Source organism: Erpetoichthys calabaricus, chromosome 8 (assembly GCF_900747795.2).
Source record: "Erpetoichthys calabaricus chromosome 8, fErpCal1.3, whole genome shotgun sequence".
Lineage (NCBI taxonomy): Eukaryota > Metazoa > Chordata > Cladistia > Polypteriformes > Polypteridae > Erpetoichthys > Erpetoichthys calabaricus.
The window spans coordinates 124,462,203-124,481,438 of record NC_041401.2 but is presented as its reverse complement, the minus strand read 5'-3'; the positions used below and the strand labels follow the sequence as shown (position 1 = coordinate 124,481,438).

At 39.3% G+C, this 19,236-nt stretch overlaps 1 protein-coding gene across 2 annotated transcripts in view; it reads right to left on the bottom strand.

The window, feature by feature from the left end:
- Positions 1-19,236, bottom strand: part of megf6b (multiple EGF-like-domains 6b) — a 199,903-nt gene that overhangs the window by 36,166 nt on the left and 144,501 nt on the right. For both annotated transcript variants that reach the window (XM_028807434.2, XM_028807437.2), the window contains 8 exons: positions 8,682-8,804; positions 5,455-5,580; positions 3,482-3,604; positions 3,285-3,407; positions 2,583-2,720; positions 1,704-1,826; positions 1,356-1,478; positions 991-1,158 (listed from right to left, as the gene is read on the bottom strand). In XM_028807434.2, coding sequence (XP_028663267.2) covers positions 991-1,158; positions 1,356-1,478; positions 1,704-1,826; positions 2,583-2,720; positions 3,285-3,407; positions 3,482-3,604; positions 5,455-5,580; positions 8,682-8,804 — 1,047 coding nt within the window. The remainder of the gene's footprint in view (positions 1-990; positions 1,159-1,355; positions 1,479-1,703; positions 1,827-2,582; positions 2,721-3,284; positions 3,408-3,481; positions 3,605-5,454; positions 5,581-8,681; positions 8,805-19,236) is intronic.

The window sequence follows — 19,236 nt, the reverse complement described above, 5'->3', positions numbered from 1 at the left end:
TTAGGGGCCTGGGAGGAGTTATTGTTTGCTTTAATCATATTTATTTATTTAGGAGCTTCAGTAAAATTTTAATTTCCCCTTGGGGACAAATAAAGTATTATGTACTTTCATCTCCGTCTGCAGGTTTTTATAGACCATGTTTAGGGGAATACTGGTATACATACACCTCAGTTGATTATCTACATAATTATATACTGAAGTTGTTTGGGATATTAACTCTTGAATGCATTTTAAAAATGTTAATGTAGCATCTTGAAATTCTTCTGCTGTTGCTTCATTACGCCGGCCCTTTCTGGCCACCCATCAAAATGGAAGAGAATGAAATCATCATTTACATCACTAGCTTCCATCTGTTCAATGAGACAGTGGATTCCTGCCTTATCAACTCCCCCCTTTGCTATTTTTAGTGCTGGGTGAACACAATTGTGATTGGAACACCATTTGCCCTAACTGCTGATGCGCCTTGCCTTTTGTTACTGATTGGTCACTTTTTGCATAATTAATGTGTGGCCTTGAATCGAAATGCAGTACACTCAAAGATGCTTTGCTTTGCTTTGCTTTTAGTTATGACACTCAATCTACGGACCTGAATCAAAATGCAATAAGCCTTTGCATTGCATTTTAAATTGACAATGAAATTGCACACTGTAGTGAAAAGTAGTTGATCAATCATTTAACACGTTGGAATGCATTTTTGCCACAAATAATCTTCCATAGTTTCCCTGTGCTCAATCAATCACACTTAAGTATTTTCTTACTAATGAAGCTTCCAAAAATGTACTTTCACTATTTGAACCCACACATAGGTTATTGATGTTACAGAAAAAAATGCAAAGTGAATAAATAAGCACCATTTCCTCTTTTTAAAGTGTTAAGTACAGGGCCCCCTTGGAAGATTAGGGCTTCTATACAAAAATGTCTTGGAATAATTACTGCTTGGATACACTGTATGTTAGATAGCTCCTTCCTCCCAGATTCATGTCGCCTTACCAAACTTTTCTGTCAGAGTGTGCTCTCCTCGCAGCTCCCCCTCACTCTCATCATACTCTGGCTCACTTTCAAAGAATGGTGTGAACTCCTCCCTTAGCAGAGTCACCTGTGGGATAGGCCTCTCCACAGGCCGCCGACCATTCAAGATTTCCAATGTGTCCTCCAAAGCTGAAAGGAAGGTTGAGAAACAGTAAGTAAGGAACATTATCACCATTCAGCAACTTCACATTGTTTAATCCTGAGCTACAGATAAGAAGATGGCACCAGAAGCCAGCTTGTTCACAACTCAGCTCAGATAGTGGCCTCCTATTAGATCTGGAAAAACATCATCAGCCCAGGACAGACTACGAGCTTATTAAACTTACGAATGCACGACTGTCGATCTTCATCCAGCTTGTGGCCAATCTCGCAGTAGCACTGGAAGGAGCCCATTGTGTTCTGACAGATATGATCACAGCCTCCATTTTCTGAAAGACATTCATCCACATCTGCAAAGGGAATGGAGAGTTCAGATCAATGAGTCAGGTGCAGTTTTAGAGTTACATTGTCACCTTGTCTTGAGTAAAAGGCAAAGAGATGATGGCAAATGTTTCCACTTACATCAGAAGTTGGTGTTCTGATATTTCTTCATCCATCAATAACTCCCAGTCAGATGGCAGGACAATCAGAGAGTCCCTATGTGGGTGCATAACTTAAAAGCCCAAATCACTCACCATCACAACTGCAGCCATCCACATGGAGTCGGAAACCAGCCGCACAATAGCATTCATATCCTCCTGGGGAGTTGGTGCAACCCTGTTCACAGCAAGCCTCGCCATTTTCACATTCATTAATATCTGAAAGGAAATTGTGAGATGGGTAAGCAATGCATGTGAATAGGAATGGCTGAAAGGAAATATTCATAATGGTGAGAGAGCATTTCTCCCGCTGCATCTTAACTAGTAATAGTTAGGATGAGTGGGGCCAAAAAGTCAAAGTCAAAGTAAACTGATCACTAGGAAAGTAGCCACGTTGCCAATTGATGGTGCTGGAGAGTAGTGGTGTGTTGCACATTGGTCCGACATGCCAGTAAGAATTATGCTGTACTCTGTACAAGTGACAATATAATACTAGCACTAAATGTTTTTCTTTAGGAATGTGATGGGGTGTTGATCATCAGCATCACAAGTTCATTGGCCTAGTTGTGGTTCAGATTGCAAAAAGACTTAAAAATGAGGAAGCTTTCTGAAGAAGATCAGAGTCACTCTATGCCCTCCAACTTGAAACTGATTTCAGGTTCTCAAGTAGAGTTTCTAAACACCGGCCTGGTTGAAGAAACCATTCTGAATTATTATCTGGGTATCACTATTATCATGGCACTGTCCTAGGGTTTCAAAGGAAGCTGACACTATCCTCTCCATGGGTTGCTTCTGGAGAATTTGAGGATTTCCTCAAAAGTCTGTGCAAGGATGGAAGCAGAAGCAATCTATGTCGTAGATGACCAAAAATGGTAAATGACCAAGATGAATGTTACCATCTCAAAATAATGCAGAAGGCTTAATTGCTACCGCTACTTGAAGCCTGTGTGAGCAGCAAGAAGAGATCTTTCTTACCAATGCAGGTCTTCTGGTCATCATCCAGCTTGTAGCCCTGGTTACAACTACAGACAGGACCTCCAGTCGCATGGCGGCAATGGTGGGAGCAGCCGCCATTGTTAGTTTCACAGCTATTAACAATCTCCATCTCAATACCTGGAAAAGAGGGAGCCATTCATATGTTTTATAATGGGTCATAAGGACTAATTTTGTACTGTTCAGAGAAGAGGCCTACACCCCTGCTGACAGTTGTGACGTATACACAAAGGTGGTCAGTTCCAATAGATACAGCAGCATGGACCTGTGACCAACGAAAAAGAAGGCAGCAGACAACATAAAATTTGAGGCACTGGTAGCATGAATACAACAGACAATTTAAGGGACAGTCCCCAGCCTAATCTCAATGACCATTCAACTCACAGCTCTAGTTCTAATACTGGATTAGCCTTTTTGTCTCATTTATGCTGCTGCGGTGTATTTTATACTGCCTGTAGCTTAACCAGGGAATGGCTGATGCTGGACACAGCTTCAGAGGGATGTGCACAATGGCAGAGTGTTGCTCCTGTTTATTCGACCACACCACACTGTGACCTTCCCTTCTCCACTCCCCTCTTCTCAGTAAGGCACATTTTTCTCATATGGTAAGTGGCTTCCATCAGTGATCCCTGCAAACTTTTTAAAAAATCAAGGGTAGGTTTAGCAGAGTTCTGACTGACTTACGGTAGCATTGCTTGCCATCAGCCCCCAGCTCATATCCAGGGTTGCAAATGCAAGCAAATGATCCTCGTGTGTTGTGGCAGCTGTGGGAACACAGGGCCAGGCCTGAAGTGCACTCATTAATATCTGCAAGCAGAAGAGAATGGGTGAGTGCTGCTGCTGAGAGAAGAGCACTGGGCTCAGGATAAACGTCATCTTACCTTCACAGGTCTTGTTGTCGGCAGCCAGGCGATAGCCAGTGTGGCACTGGCATCGACCTACACCTCCTTCATTGATACACTGTTGCATGCAGCCTCCATTTCGGTTGGCACATGGGTCCTTCACTGGAACAAGTAGGAGAAAGAGAGAATGGTCAGCTCTGTAGTCCAATAGGGTTCCAAACTTTCAGGAAACCAAAGAGCACCAACTCAAAAAGATATCCCCAACTCCTCTATGTAGAAGCCTCTTCATAAAATGACATCATGTGTAAGAGCAGTTTATTTTCACAATTTTATCCCCCTAATGTGGGACAAGTGATCCATAGCCAAAGACAGTAGAACCACATCTAGAATTTCCCATTGACAACAATTTAAAACGGGAGAGAAGGAGAATTTAAGTGCTACCATATAAAAACTATTCTTTTATTACTACGTTTTTGGCATCCTAACAAAGTTTTGATTTAACTAAATTAATGAGTCTTAGCTTAACACATCATCTGTCACTGAACAAGCCATCACAACGCTCACCGAGAATCGTGGCTGGATTAAGGTGGGTGCTATTGATGCTGCAGCATTAAGTCCATTCCTCAAATAGGCCCAGATGAAAACAGACGAGAATTTTACGGAAGCTGAACAGTTTTCTTTTGCTATATTAACCTCAAAATAATTCTTAGAATGAAATTTGGAGTCCGACTTTCTGACAGCTAGACACAGCGTTACTTATTATACAGTTACTATTTTTCTTTGCGCTGTGACGTAACTATAACGTTGTTGTGTTTATTGTTAACCGAAGATTTCAAGTTAATGCTATCAATTTTACGTTAAACAGTTTACTTAGTAATTTAGCTGCGTTTTTTGCAATATCTTGGGGATTCTTTCCACTTTATTATTGTTTGGTAAGTGCCACGTAGTAAATTTTTCAACTTGAAAGTTAGTTGTACAGTAAAAATCGATGGCTATTTAAATGGTTATCTGTAAAGGTAAAACTAAAAGCCAGCCCGCGGGCCCGGCATGGATGTTTAGAATTTTTTAAATCCTCGTCAGGATTCTGGTCTATTATGAATGATTATGAAGAGCCTGAACTGAGTCACTTTGACCCAATGTCTCTGCAAATTAATTTTTTCTTATTCTGTTTCGTAAGAGAATTGCGAAATTTTGTGTATTTCATTGTTAGGTTTTCTGCATTAAGTGCACTTTTCAGACAATTGCTATTGAATGTTGATGTTACATAGTTTGATGTTAATCTCGAGTGTTACGATACTACGTCGTTATTATTATTCATGTTCAATAAAGGCTGGCTGGCTGCGTCGCACGCAATTAAGGTTCCGTCTGAGTGCGCATGTAGTGTCGAATGCACATGTACCAATGCCGAGAAAAAATAGGCCTTTTTTGCGCTGCAGCATCAGGCCCAATTTCGTCTTAATCCGGCCCTGCCGAGGATGGCTGTCAGCCAAATGTCTCCACCTGGGACAAAGAGGCTGTCTGCTACATGTTCCTAGATGTCTTATGAATCTCTGTCCTTTGACCATGGTGATGTGTCTTTAAAATCCCTCAAGTGTGACAGCAGACAGCTTTTCACACCTCCAACTGCATCATTTCTTGAAGGCAAGGGATGCAACCTTTTGAAAGCAGCATTTTTTTGATAAACAACAATACATAAGAAATGGCTGGGTGTTGCTGAGGTCTCCTCTCAGTTTTGTGAGGGAAGCAAAGTATCTTCAGGCCAAATGGGTGACTGCCCAACTCAATAGAAGTCACATATTTGAAATGACTTTGGGAAGGGGTCTGTGGTACTCTCAGACTGGATAGACTGACAAGTCCAATTTGGTTCACAGATGATACTCTACATTCTGTAACTCTCCTTTGTGGAATTGTCCTTTATGCATTTCCCAAAATGGAGGCATTCTTTATGTCTCCTGGTGTTTCCAAGCAGCAGAGTAGAAGTGCACTGGCTAGGCTAGACAGCTGATACTTACACTTGCAGTGCTTGCCATCCTCCCTGAGCTGGTAGTTTGCTCGACAGCGACACTGGTAGTGTGCCAAAGAGAGCTGCACACATTCCTGCTCACAGCCACCATTACTTATGGAGCATGAGTTGACAGCTGGAGAAAGAAGAAAAGCATAACATCTGTATTAAAGCAAAAGACAAGAACTGTCACCTAAAGTTACAGAATTTCTCCACCCTTTGTCAGAACATTTATTTTCATGGAGAATGAAGATCATAAAGTTTATGATACAACAAGCTTGAAGAGCAGCAAGATATATTAAAACATCATTTAAAAAAATCTCAAGTTACTTGTGTTGTATAGTCCACATGTTAATTATCCAGTCATATGTTCACAACCTTTTAAAATATTATGAATAAAATATGTTCAAGCAAATTCAGGCTTTTAAATGGAAGGTTTGCCTCTCCCCCATCATTCATTGGTCAAGAGCCTGTCTTCAGTTCAAAAGCTCTAGCCCATTTGAACATGCTGATGGCATTCATACAGGAAAAACTTACACTCTTACTTTCACAGAAGCTGTCACATAATGGGAACATCTTTGCCAATTACTTTTTTTGAACACAGCAAAATCATCCATCTATTCAGGACACCTTCCAGCTATAGTCCAATCAGGAAAAGGAACAGAGGAATTTGAAGGCTTTGAAGTGTTTACCATACAGAAACCTTGCCTCCCACATTACAAATGCAAATGGAAAAACTATTCACTAGTAATCAAAAGTGACTGAAGAAGAATTAGCTAAAAAAGAGCTTTCATGCTAATGTGGCCGCAGAAGCTCAGAGACTTAACATAGATTTCAATTTCAAAGCCAGTTGGTATTGAGAAAGGTTGCCCCCTGGGCAATGCAGGTTTATTTTATGCCAAGTTCTTTAGTATTAGGCTATCTCGGGTGGCATTGTGTGAAGGAAAATATTTTTAATGTATTTTTTCCTATATGCTGCATGCTCCTACATATATTATCTTTTCAGTTTGTGCCTACCTGGCACCAGTAAACCATTGTGATGGGGACCTGGAGCTTGGAATTGTTCCCCACAAGCAATGAATTCTCGGTGAGTGCGTGCCATAAGCTTTCATTGATTAAGTCCCTGCCCTTTGGACACATCGCTTGCCACTACTACCGACTGGATAGTTTAATGAGGTCAGACCTGCTGTATTCGCTTGTAGCTTTGAGCAAAGTGCCAAAAAAAGACAGTCGGACTTGACTGTAGAGGAAGTAAAAGTCAGTATGTGGTTTCTGTAGGTTAAACAGTGGAAGGAGGGGCAAGAACAGGGGAACAGCACATCCATCCGACTCCGTCTCCCCCCACCAGTCCTACCCCCAAGTCAGCATCCCGCCTGAACCTAATTCCATTTCTCCCAATCAATGCTGAGAGTTTCATATATGCTGGGTTTTTCAGGAATGCAACCTCCGCAGATAACAAGACCTATAAAGATAGATGTATAACCAGTTTTATACATATTATATTATATTATATTATATTACAGGACAAAGGATTTCCTTTAGCCGCATGTAAAATACAGCGTAGCTTAGATCATGTGATAAGTTGTGTATTTTAAGTTTCTAACTTTCCTAGTAACTTTTCAATGTCTATAGAATGATTTACTACCTGTTAGCTGTCTTTCTTATCTATGTCTATAATAGCTCAGGAATCCCTTTGTCTAGTTATAAAAGCTAAAGTAGAAGGAAGAGTTGACTTGCCACTTCACCAAAAGATCTATTGAAATAAAATTTAAATACATCCACAGTAATAAAAGGATAAGTGTCTGTGTACCTGTGTGTCCTTCCAGTTGCTATGTCTATGCCATTTCAACAGTTGATGCATCACAAGCATGTGTCATAATAAAATGTATTGCATTTGTCATTCCAACAGATGGTGCATCACAAACATTAGCACGTCTTTTACAAATCCCATACCAAATGGCATATAACAGAGACATATGCATTGCATTTGTCACTCCAACAGATGGAGTATCACAAGCATCTGTAGTTAAGTATTTTATCACTACAAATGTTTATGATGTACCATCTGTTGGAATGATAAATGCAATTCATTTTATTAGTACATGCATTACAAAATACATTCCAAAAGATGGCACACTGCAAACAATAACACTGAGGTCTAAGTTGATTAGTTAGATTGTCAGAATGACCTCATAACATTTATTTAAAATAAATCCATGGCAGAGGCTCTGCTCAGGTGTGGATCATTCAAGCTTCTGGTCACATCAACAAGTAGAATGTCAGATGAGGTAGCTGATGAACGGAAAAGAAAGATTATACTTTTTAACTAAAGGAGCCTGATAGCTTTTGCATACAACATTTTAGGAGAGAAGCACAAACGAAGATTCAGGTGAAGGTTCTCACTGGATGCTTAGCATATAACTACTGTAGCTGGAACGGGCTATATGATGGCACAGCAGGTTTGTGCAGAAGTTGGATGTCACTGTGGATGTCATGTACTGTGGGTTTTTACAAGCATGTTGGATTAACAGGCAACTCTAAATTGTATGTTTATGAATGAGTGTGTCTGTATGTGTCTGAGTGTTTGCCCCGAGATGAACTAGTGTTCAACCTGGTGTTGAGTTCTGTCTTGAACATAATAATGCCAGGCTATGCTCTAGTTCCCTTCATCCCTATATTTGACTCAGTGGGATAAGAAAATGAATGCTGCGCTATCGACAGTGGCTTGTTTTACCATAAATAAAAAAGTAGATGTCACATTTAGTGGCAACCTGGGAAGTGTTCCCCTCTCAAAAATAGCTAGAAATATTGTGCTATGGTACCCCTTAGAATGGGAGGGGAATTGAAAAAGGTGCACTTGCTGCTGAAATCAGAATGACATGTTGCACAATATAGTTCCAATAATAAATTAAGAAATAAATACTACAGCTCTCTCAACTCTAGCTACAGTGAAGATATTACATACCATGTATGTAAAGTTCATCGTAACCAATGAATAGAATGCTTACTAAGTACTGAACTCAAAAAACTAGTTCCGCTGGCCATTGTACAATACTGCTGAGTTCAATAGGTGACAAGGACCTTACTGAAAAGACACTGGTAAAGCGACCAGTAATTCTCAGCATCTGGGAGGAGTAATTCCTTAAATTAGCCTTTAAACTAGAAATGCCCACCAACTTGAAACCTGACAGCCATGCATCGATCTGTTTTACACATTCCAGATGACCCCCAACTCACCAATGCAGGTCCGTCCATCAGTGTGCAAACGTGATCCTGGTTTGCACTCACAGTAATATGAGCCTGGTGTATTCACACAGCGATCCTGGCAACCACCATTATGGACTTGACACTCATCCACATCTGCAAAGAAACAAAGAGCGAGAGAAAGAAGAAGAGATATGAGGAGTTGGCAGCCATTAGCCCATTAGACATGGAGCCAGTAAATTCTGCTTACCTGCTGCACCACAAGATTGTGTACAATAACTTTCATTTGAACAATGGGAAAATGTAGATTTTCTCTGCTGCACACAGGTCTTTCGTAGTGAGAAGAGAGGAGCATGCAAGCACCGAAAACATTTAAAAGTCATGCATGCGCCATCTAGTGGCTATGGTTGAGCATGCGCAGAGTGGACTGCTCTATACACACACACAGACACACACACATGTCTTTTTGTTTATATGTCTAATATATATATATATATCCATCCATCCATCCATTATCCAACCCGTTATATCCTAACTACAGGGTCACAGGGGTCTGCTGGAGCCAATCCCAGCCAACACAGGGTGCAAGGCAGATATATATATATATATATATATATATATATATATATATATATATATATATATATATATATATATATATATACAGCGGTGGGCAAAAGTAGGTTTACAGTTGTTCGTGTGGAAAAAGACACACAGCTTATGATTATTAAAATAGTTTTATTAACTCAATAGCTTTATTAATTTATTACCTCAAAAGAATGACATGTTACAATGATACAGTGCACGTAGGTACAATTGTGAATCTAATTTTGCTCACCTCTGTGAAGACAAATGGATTAAGTTTGTGCATGATACTAAAGTAGGTAGAATGGCAGAATTAGTTGAATCATTACAGAAAGATTTGGACAGAATACAGTTGTGAGTAGAATTGCGGAAGAATTAAATTTTGCATAATCACATGTAAAGTATCACACACAGAAAATAAAAATGTCAGCTCTGAGTACACAATGAGAGCCTGTCAATCCATTAGGGTGCCATTTATGAGAATTAAGGAGCGCACACTCAGTAAAGTCCATGCTATGTACACAGAGGAGTGCCATTTACGTAACTGAAGACACTCCAGACATCAAGGGGAACGCCAGTCAAAGTGTAATACTGACTATCTGCTATGGACACTGAGTGGCACCTGCCCCCCAAACACCAACCCTCCTATTGAGCTTCGACCAGCACTGGCAACACAAGAGCAAGTCCAGAGGCGAGTGATTAGACTGATCCAAGAACTGCATAGCATGAGCAATGAAAAACGATTGAAATAGTTGAACAATTTCTGTTTGAGAAAATAGAAATTAAGAGGTTAAATGACTGAAATTGCTTAAATTACAAAAGGAAGTAGTATGGCAAATCTCAGGTTTTGGTTTAAAGTAAGCTCTTTAACAAGAACATGAGGGAAACCTAATGATAAATATTGCACAAATGTTACAAACTTTTCCTTTACCCAGAGAACTATAGACACATGCAATACATAAGTAATTAGTGTGGTAGAGATTAAGACTGTAGGGAAATTCAAAACACGCCTCAATGTTATTTTGGAAAAATTGGTGAAATAGGATTGGCAAGCTTTGTTGGGTTGAGTGGACTATTCTTGACAAAATTTAAATTTGCCTCTTCACCTGATGTTGTTCAAAAAGAGTTTTTGGCCAATTATTAAAGCTAAAATTCTCAACATCAAGAAAAGAATGCTATAAATGCTGTAAATATCTGCTTTTAAATTTGCACTTCCAATTGGGCAGCCAGTAATTCTGCAGACGTAGAATATGATACTGCTCGGTAATGCTGCATGTGTTCCCACCTCTTCCTATCTAACCACTTCTAGAAGCTGATAATCAGTGGGATCCTTGCACCTTGTTGATTATCCCAACTTTTTAAGTGTGGGCACAGTCAAAGAGACGGGGCATCTTGAAAAATAAAAAACGTGCTTACTCCACAGTTAGATCTAGGTAAGGCACCCATAAGAGAAACTTTGTGGTCATTCTCAATGGCCAGTCTAAGCTTTAGTTAACCCTGGATCGACACCTGCTGTAACTCCGCTCATTCCAGAACTGAATGAGTTTTCTCTCCAGCAGAATCGCATGAATTGTTCCAACTTGTCCCTAACATCCCAGTTTGGTCAAAAGCTCTAATACTGTATTTTCATTTCAGACACGAAGATGCTGAAGGACAAAATAGCTGAATTCCCCTGATGTTGCCCATAATTCGATTTTCATGAGGGAGAATGAGGTATGAAAGAATGCAGCATCACCAACACTTTACTCTGCCACTTTACAAGGGCAAGTGGGCACAATAACACATAAAACGCTGTTCCTGTGTGCTCCCCTGGCAGCGCCCCTATGCTCTCAGCCTCCAACTGGCCACATTACGTGCAGTCGTCCAAGCAGGTAAGCGAGCGCCCGCCCTTTATAAGAGTCCTGTCTTTTACAGCATGTGCTGTCCAGTTATTTTCATTCCTTGGATCGGTCTGTTCATGTTTCTGTTGAGCAAAACTTTGCCAAAGGAATGCAAGTGACAGCATTGCTTCAGTGTTTACGTAAAACCAGATGCTTCAAAAAATGCACTGCAGACCAGCTAGCCACAGTGTCTACATGCGAGGAGGGTCCCTGCACTGCCACACCGTGCACTGCAGTATTTATATGGATTATAAAATTTACTTAATTCATAACCCTGATCACAATATTATTAATTAGATTTAAGGAAATAGCTCGGTATGTCTCTGAAATGTCATTGTGTGAGAAACAGTTCCGTGGTTATTTTTTCTTCCTCACAACAAAGTATTAGACTTTCAGTTTGTTAAGGTGACTTCAGAAGATTTTGTGTGGGTCAGTGCCCACACGACTGCACAGGCCTCCAAATAGTTGCTGCCACGGAGCAGATATTTTATTATTTTTTTAACAATGGCAGTGAGAGGCTGGAAAAAATTAAAACATACTATCAGATGTCTCATCATGGTGATAGGAATAGGTGGAAATGGCAATACTCTGCTCTCTCATCTGAGCTGTAAATAGCCGAGGAACCCTAAACCTCCAACAATAAGAGGGAAAATTCAAGAGAGACCTTTATACATCAGCTGAAGCCAACGTAGTCATAGTCACTTTATATAGCATGTTTTGCCTTGAAGACAATGGTTGGAAATTTCCAGGGATGCCTACAATATATGACTATCATGATAGCTGGATCATAGTAGGATCTTTATATATAGTACGCCACTGTGGCTGTTCATTTGTCTGTCCAGGATTTTAAATCACATGTAGCTCACAAACCGTTTGACCTATTGACCTGAAATTTGGTACACATATACTACATGATGTCTACTATCCTCTTTTAGGGTGATAATTGACCTCCAAGGTTATCCCTCTTTTTATTTTTATTTTATTTATTGTAGAATCAACTCTCGGCAGCGGCCAGCAGGGCAGCTGTGTGGCACATGCGTACAGACGCCGTTCTCATCCCTACCACCTTCACCGTCACTTCCCCTAACTATTCAGATCTTAAATCACTCTTGAAGCAGACTGAAAACTTAAGTGCCAGCTTAAGTAAAAAATTAAAGAAAACGTACTAAATAATTGCAACACAAACACTGACTTAATCAGTTTTAACACGAAAAGATGCTGACAAAAGAAGAGAAGAAGCGGGCGGCTAGGGTGGAGAAAACAAGAGCTGCTTAGGAAGCAGCAAGCACATCAACCTCTGAGCAAATGAATGCTAAACGTACAGAGAAAGAGTATGAAAACTATGAATGCTCAAGTCAAGTGTATTCACTGCACGTATCGTGCTGTGCGCCGTTACTGGTAGTCGGATAATACTGTTTTATATATATGAGGTGTGACAATTTAATTCCCGGAATGGTCATGCAGTGTCAACCATGACATAATTGTATTGAACTAATACATGCATAAATTGCAAGCTGATAGAGTCAGTTGTTCATTAGATATTGGGAAGGTAATAGATATCTGTGTGTACATTCTGGCATAAAAATGGGTGATCGAAATTTAGAGCAACGTACGAGCATTAATATTAAATTTTGTGTGAAAATTGGCAAATACGCTACTGAATCATTACAACTGTTGCAAGTGGTATATAGTGAAGATGCTATGAAAAAGTCAAGTGTGTCTGAGTGGCATAAGAGGTTCAAAGATGGGTAAGAAGATGTGAAGGATAACCCCAGAAGCGGATAGCCAAAAACAACAATGACGGATGTTAATATGGAAATGGGAACACCGGTTAAGTCAGTGTATAGATGGACAAGGGGAGTACTTGGAAGGTGACAGTAGCCACTAGTGTACAGTTCCACATGTATATTTTTTAAAGGTGCATTCCAGGAATTAAATTGTCACACCTCGTATATATAATGTATTATATATATATATATATATATATATATATATATATATATATATATATATATATATATATATATGTGTGTGTGTGTGTGTGTTTTTTAATGTTAAGTATTATCATTTAATTCTGCAGTATACTTTTTTATTCTATTTCCTTATAGGCAGATTGGGCAAATGAATTTCAAGTGTCTCAGCAGCCTCCAGTTTCAGTACACAACACATGGCTTTGTACATCATCTACATTTAGCTCTGGTAAGATAAGCCCCACTGTTTACAGTAGTGCTGTCAACTAATAACTTAGTTTACAACATTTCAGTAAAAGTACATTGAGTTGAGATACAAGTAGACCATCAACATGCTGTTTTCACAAAAGTATGAGACTTTGTGTCTGTTACACATTTTGCTCTTTTTTAGTTTTACTTTTGAAAATGGTTAATGCATTATGTGCAATGATGTTACTGGCTGTAGCAGTTAGATTCATCTGATTTGTTTTTCACATCTTGAGTTTGTTTTACACTATGTCATTTTTAAGTGTCACTATTGCATTTGTTCCCAGTGTTGATGTCACATTACTTCAAGATTGGCATTTCAGCATTTCTTAGGGGATATTCCTTTAAAAAAATCCTTCCTTAAGTATAGACAGGGCTAAAATTGGGCTAGTATGCACCAGTATGAAGTACCAGCACTTCTGCATTTCTAGCAGTTGTTTGGTGAAGGCCAGCACTGTTTTTGAGTGTATTGGCACACATCACATATATTCAAGCTCCTCAGCTCCCTCTCCACCCTTATAAACAACAACTTTAATCAACTGCATGTTACCCTATCATGACACACTAAAAGCAACAAGAGGAAGATCCCCCTGCTATTCAATTGAATAAATGAGCCTTAAACAGAGAGTATGAGCACTGCCAACTTCAGGCACTGGGTATAGCTAGTTTTCTTAACATGTAGGACCAGTATCATGTTTCTTTGGTATTGACCCTATTTCACCTTTGACTTTCATACTTGAATTTACCCTTTACAGTTTTTTGTCTTTCTGTCTTTTGCTCCAACATGGCACTGACTTCAAACCTTCTCCCACACATTCATCTCCTTGTCAGTCTTTTCCAAAACACTCACAATAATCCTCACGTTTATTTACTTGCCCATAACAGAATCCCCTTATTTTTTCTTGTTAAAGACATTAGCCTTCTTTCCTTGTCACTCACAGAACTATGTTGGAGCTCAGGCCAGATTTTACACTCCAGCAGGGATGACCCTTGGCCATTCAGGAAGGGAACAGACAAAGAGTTGACAGTAGATTGCAGACACAGCAGCTGAATCTGATGCAAAATTGCAGTTTTCTCTTTTATTACATCAGTTTGTAAATTCAATACAAGTCCACTTGTAGCATTATTGTGTGAGAGAGAGAGAAAGAGACTGTTCAGTGGAGTGTTAACATAACAAAGCTTGCAAATTGCATGATTTAGGTTAAAGGGATACTCCACCCAAAAAGTACACATACACACACACACACATATATATATATATATATATATATATATATATATATATATATATATATATATAAATAAAACGTCTACGCGTGGAAGTGTGTGTGTCTGTCCGGGCCAGAAGTGAGAGGTGTAGTTGGGGTGAGGAAACAGGAAACTCGCTTAGCTGCTAATAACTCAAGCAAGGCCAGCACATCAGCAAAAAAAAACCTCAGAAGTAAGACAAAGTCGCTTAGCCGCTAACATTGGCAAAATGGTATCCCTTTTACTGTTCCTCCTGCCGCTAATGCATACGCAATGTGAGCATGGTGGCAAAACAAATCCGCCTAGGAGAGAGATGCCCAGAGTAGTTCCTTTCAATTACCTGACATATCTACATTTCATTTTTTTTCTGATGATTTCAATAGTTTCTAGGACCCCTGGCTTTTTACAGCATGGGCTTGCATGGCTAGTATACTGTATATATATATATATATATATATATATATATATATAGCCGATGATTATATTTACCTCTTTTTTGCACAGTTTAATGATGTCAGAGTGGTTTGCCAAAGGAGAACTCCAGAAGTGTACCTGCGCATGTGAATGGAGGTATTTAAGAACTCAGGTTTCTGCTATAACTGGGTTATTCTTTATATTTTGGTTTTCTGTGTGCATCTAAAGATGCTGACTGATAGAGGATGGAATACAAGTATAATCATACAGTTTACAATAGTATTTTATGTTTTATGTAACAATTTTGTAAGGTACACAAGTTTGTATTTGTTGTCGTTACACTTAAAGTTTTGGTGATGCCAACTCATGTATATTGTGGTTTCTTTAGATATTTTTGTAGCTCTAGCACTGAGACAAGGTTCTTAGAAACTATAGTATATGCCAATGCTGTATCCAATCACCCGCCATATTAATCGAACTTCTAGGTTTTCAGATAACTATGCTTAAGTTTATATTCACTTTTAAAGCAACATGGGGCTGTGTATATGCCAAGTATATACATTATATATTTATATTACCAAACATGTTTAATTCAATTTAGGCCTGCAGATGACTGGAGCGTATCCTGGAAGCACTGGGATACAAGGGCGCCACACACCATAATCACACACCAGACTCACCCATCTGAACTACAGCCCCATTTACAAACTGTTCCCCTTACTTTTATATTTCTGTTACTGAAACCGTCTTATGCTATGACTCAATCTGACACACTATAACTCAGTTCTATATTTGGCCTGTATTATTCATGTATTTTTAAATTTTTTTTTGGAAATTTTTGATGCAAAATAGGAACAGGCAAATGAGGGATACCGCAAGTATCAAAAAGGAAGGAATGAAAAGTCCTCAACTCTTGCTGCCTAGCCCCTACTCCACCCAACCCTGAGGTAACTGAAAAAAAGACATCAAAGAAAGAGTTGTGCTGACATCACTCCGCCCTACACACCCTGATTAAAGATCAATGGTTGCCTGTGAGCACCACTATTGGGCCTGTGTGGGCCTAGGCCCACCCACTTTCCTTACTGGCCCACTCTGTAGAGAATTGCCCATCACTAGTTACTGTTGAGCTATGTCTTGCTGATGGGGAACGTGAATGATGTCTCGATAAAGAGTCATTTTAGGCTTTATTAGCGAATGAAGACAAACTGAAGTACAAGATGTGCCAGAGTCTGATGTCGTTGAAAATTTCAGTAATGCCCCAATGGCGAGTGAAAACCCTGCTGCTAGCTGTATTCACTTTAGCAATGAGAGTGCTACCAACACAATTGCTGAGTAGGGATGGGAATCGAAAACCGGTTCTTGTTGAGAACCGGTTCCCACTGTTTCAATTCCTTGGAATTGTTTGCCATTTTTGCAAACGATTCCCCTATCGATTCCAGTCGCCTCGAATGACGTCACCATGTTGCGTAGCGTCATTTACCCAGCAGGAAACATGGCGCCTAAGCGGCACAAGCGCTCAAAAGTTTGGTTATACTTTACGAGAAAGGATGACAACAGGGCAACTTGCAATACTTGCAAAGTAGATATTTCATCAAAGGGAGGAAACGCTACGAATATACAAAAGCATTTGCTCACAAAACACGTGATAACCTTATCGTGTTTTTGATCCGCTCCGGACTAGTGAATCTCAACCCAGCAGCAGCGGTAACGTTTGCACGTCCTCTCCCGTTAATACGGCAGGTAACTAATCAACTAACATTGCATATTATGTTAGCCTTATTGCAAAACCTGCTATTACTGTGCATTGCATTTAGATGACCATGACGAGAGAGACAGACAGAGTCTGGCTGGCTCAGATGCTGGCAGTTCTCGCTGCAGTCTATCGGTAGCTTCTCCTTTCACAGAGGCGGGGAAAAGTAAAATTTCCTTCCTGAAAAAGCAGATATGCTTATATTTCTGCAAAAGAATTGTTAATTCTCCATAGTTGATGGTTGCAGAATTGCACAGTGCACAGTTCCATTGGACTTGAGTTGATTGTATTTGTTGCTGGCTGATGTAGTTTTTTTTTTGAGTGCTCAGCTCATATATACTTTTAAAAAGGAGAGTGTAAATCGATAGGAGAATCGATTAAGAATCGAATTGTTAAACAGAATCGAAAATGGAATCGGAATCGTGAAAATCTTATCAATTCCCATCCCTATTGCTGAGTATGCTGGAAAATCCATAACCAGCCAGGCACCTAAAGACGAACCTTCTGATATCCATGAGCCACCAGCTCATTAAATATTAAAGTTTCCAGCTTTTGTTACAGCTGGTAAGGCAGGCAACTTTGCCGCTCATTGATACAACAGATAGCAGTGCATGGGTGGATCACACAACATCGGAATATGTAATTTTGGCATTTTTGTAACAATCTAGTTGAGAACAAATTCACTTGTGTATTCAGAGGCTGGCAACACATACATGAATTGCAAGGAATGGCAAAATAGTAATTGGACTGTTTGCTGTCATATAATGCTACACTAGTCAAAATTATAACAAATATTATTTAGCCATTTGTGCTTTCTGATGGGATGGCATGACTTACGTATCAACAAATGGTAGGCAGTCAATTTAACTTCACCATCTGTAAGTGGATTTAAATTAGTGTTAACAAAAATCATTCAAATTAGACTTGCAAAAAAAACACAATTTACATTAGTATGACTATCCTTCCAAAAAATGTTTTTCAAATTTAAATTAATGTATATTTGACAGTGTGAGGCATGCGCGTCAGAGGATTACATTCAGGCCTCATCCAAAATATGTAATACCATACTGGGATAATAGGGGGTGCTGGCGCTAATCATATCCTCTCCCTTTTTTCCAGTGCAGGAAGGACACTCAGTTAGGGAATTGACTTTACCCCTTCAGGTCAGTGGCCCATAAAATCCGAACTGGCTCGAAGGAGGTATCTTTGGCTGACTAAGCAACCTGTAAGATGGAGCTCCCTAGCCAGACAAGGAGCCAAAGAACCAAGTTGTTTTTGAGAGCCCAAGAGAGGCTACCTTTTACTTCATGTTTATATACTGCACCATCAAGTGCCCTTTCTTTAATTAAGAACAGGGACGACTGGGTTGGTACCGCAACATTTATTCTGTGGAACCGTCATTCCTTGTAAGACCACAATAGTAATAAAAATAACTTTAGATCCACCCATGACAAATATAGGAACACCCCAATATGAAATTCTGGCGCAAATACTGATGAGCATAACGCCTTTTACAGTTTACAGAGAATGAAATATTAATGTGAGCTGCTGAAAGTTGTAAAAGAATTAAATCATAAAATAAATTCTTCCAGACGTGTATTGAACATTGCTTCTGGTTTTTCCAGCAAGTTGCCAGGAGGATCTTAACAGCTACAGGACTTAGTGAAATCAGTTTCTTATTAAAAAATGAGAAAGAGTGTGATGGGCAGACTATGCATTGTCATGTTCTTCTTTCCTTATTCTTATACCAGGGAAAATATTTCTCTTTTCCTAAAGTACTTCCCTATATTTTCCAATGTATTTCTTTTTTCTCAAAGAACTTTAAACACAATGTCAACTGAGCAAAATGTGTTGCCCTTCGCCTACATTACTTTATTTACAAGTTTCAGTTTATGTGCCCAATTACAGTAAGATCACTTCCCATTTAGGCCTAATATACATTATATTAGCATTCCTTGGCAGTGATATCAACACAGCAGTAGGAAGAATTAAAGTCAAATGGAAAAGAATTAACAACCATAATTTGTGTGCCCTTGGTGCCTTTAAAATAACCAAAAATAAAAGCGTGGTTGTCAAATCTGCGCATATGACTAATTGTATTAACTCACCTTTTGTCTCCCTGATGTGTCTGTTCTCTTTATGTCCTGATGAGGTAGTTTGTACTATTCTAGCTGCACACATCAGTGGCATGTTGCCTTTCCCACTTTATATTAGGTTCCAACTGTGAGCAATTTGTGCTGCCATGAAATTCCTAATGGTAGCTTTTTTTAAACATTTTATGGATTGCATTACAGCGAGTAAACTACACATTAGTAACACATCCAGTGCCGTATCATGTTCATATTCCAAACAATGGTAGTTTTCAAAAAGTCTGAGTTCAATGCATGGTATTTTTTTAGAGCTGACTTAAATCTAAAATACAAGTGAAATAAATCTTATTTTTAATTGCACTGATGACGCTTTGGAAAAAAAATATTTTATTGTCTTTTTCCTAT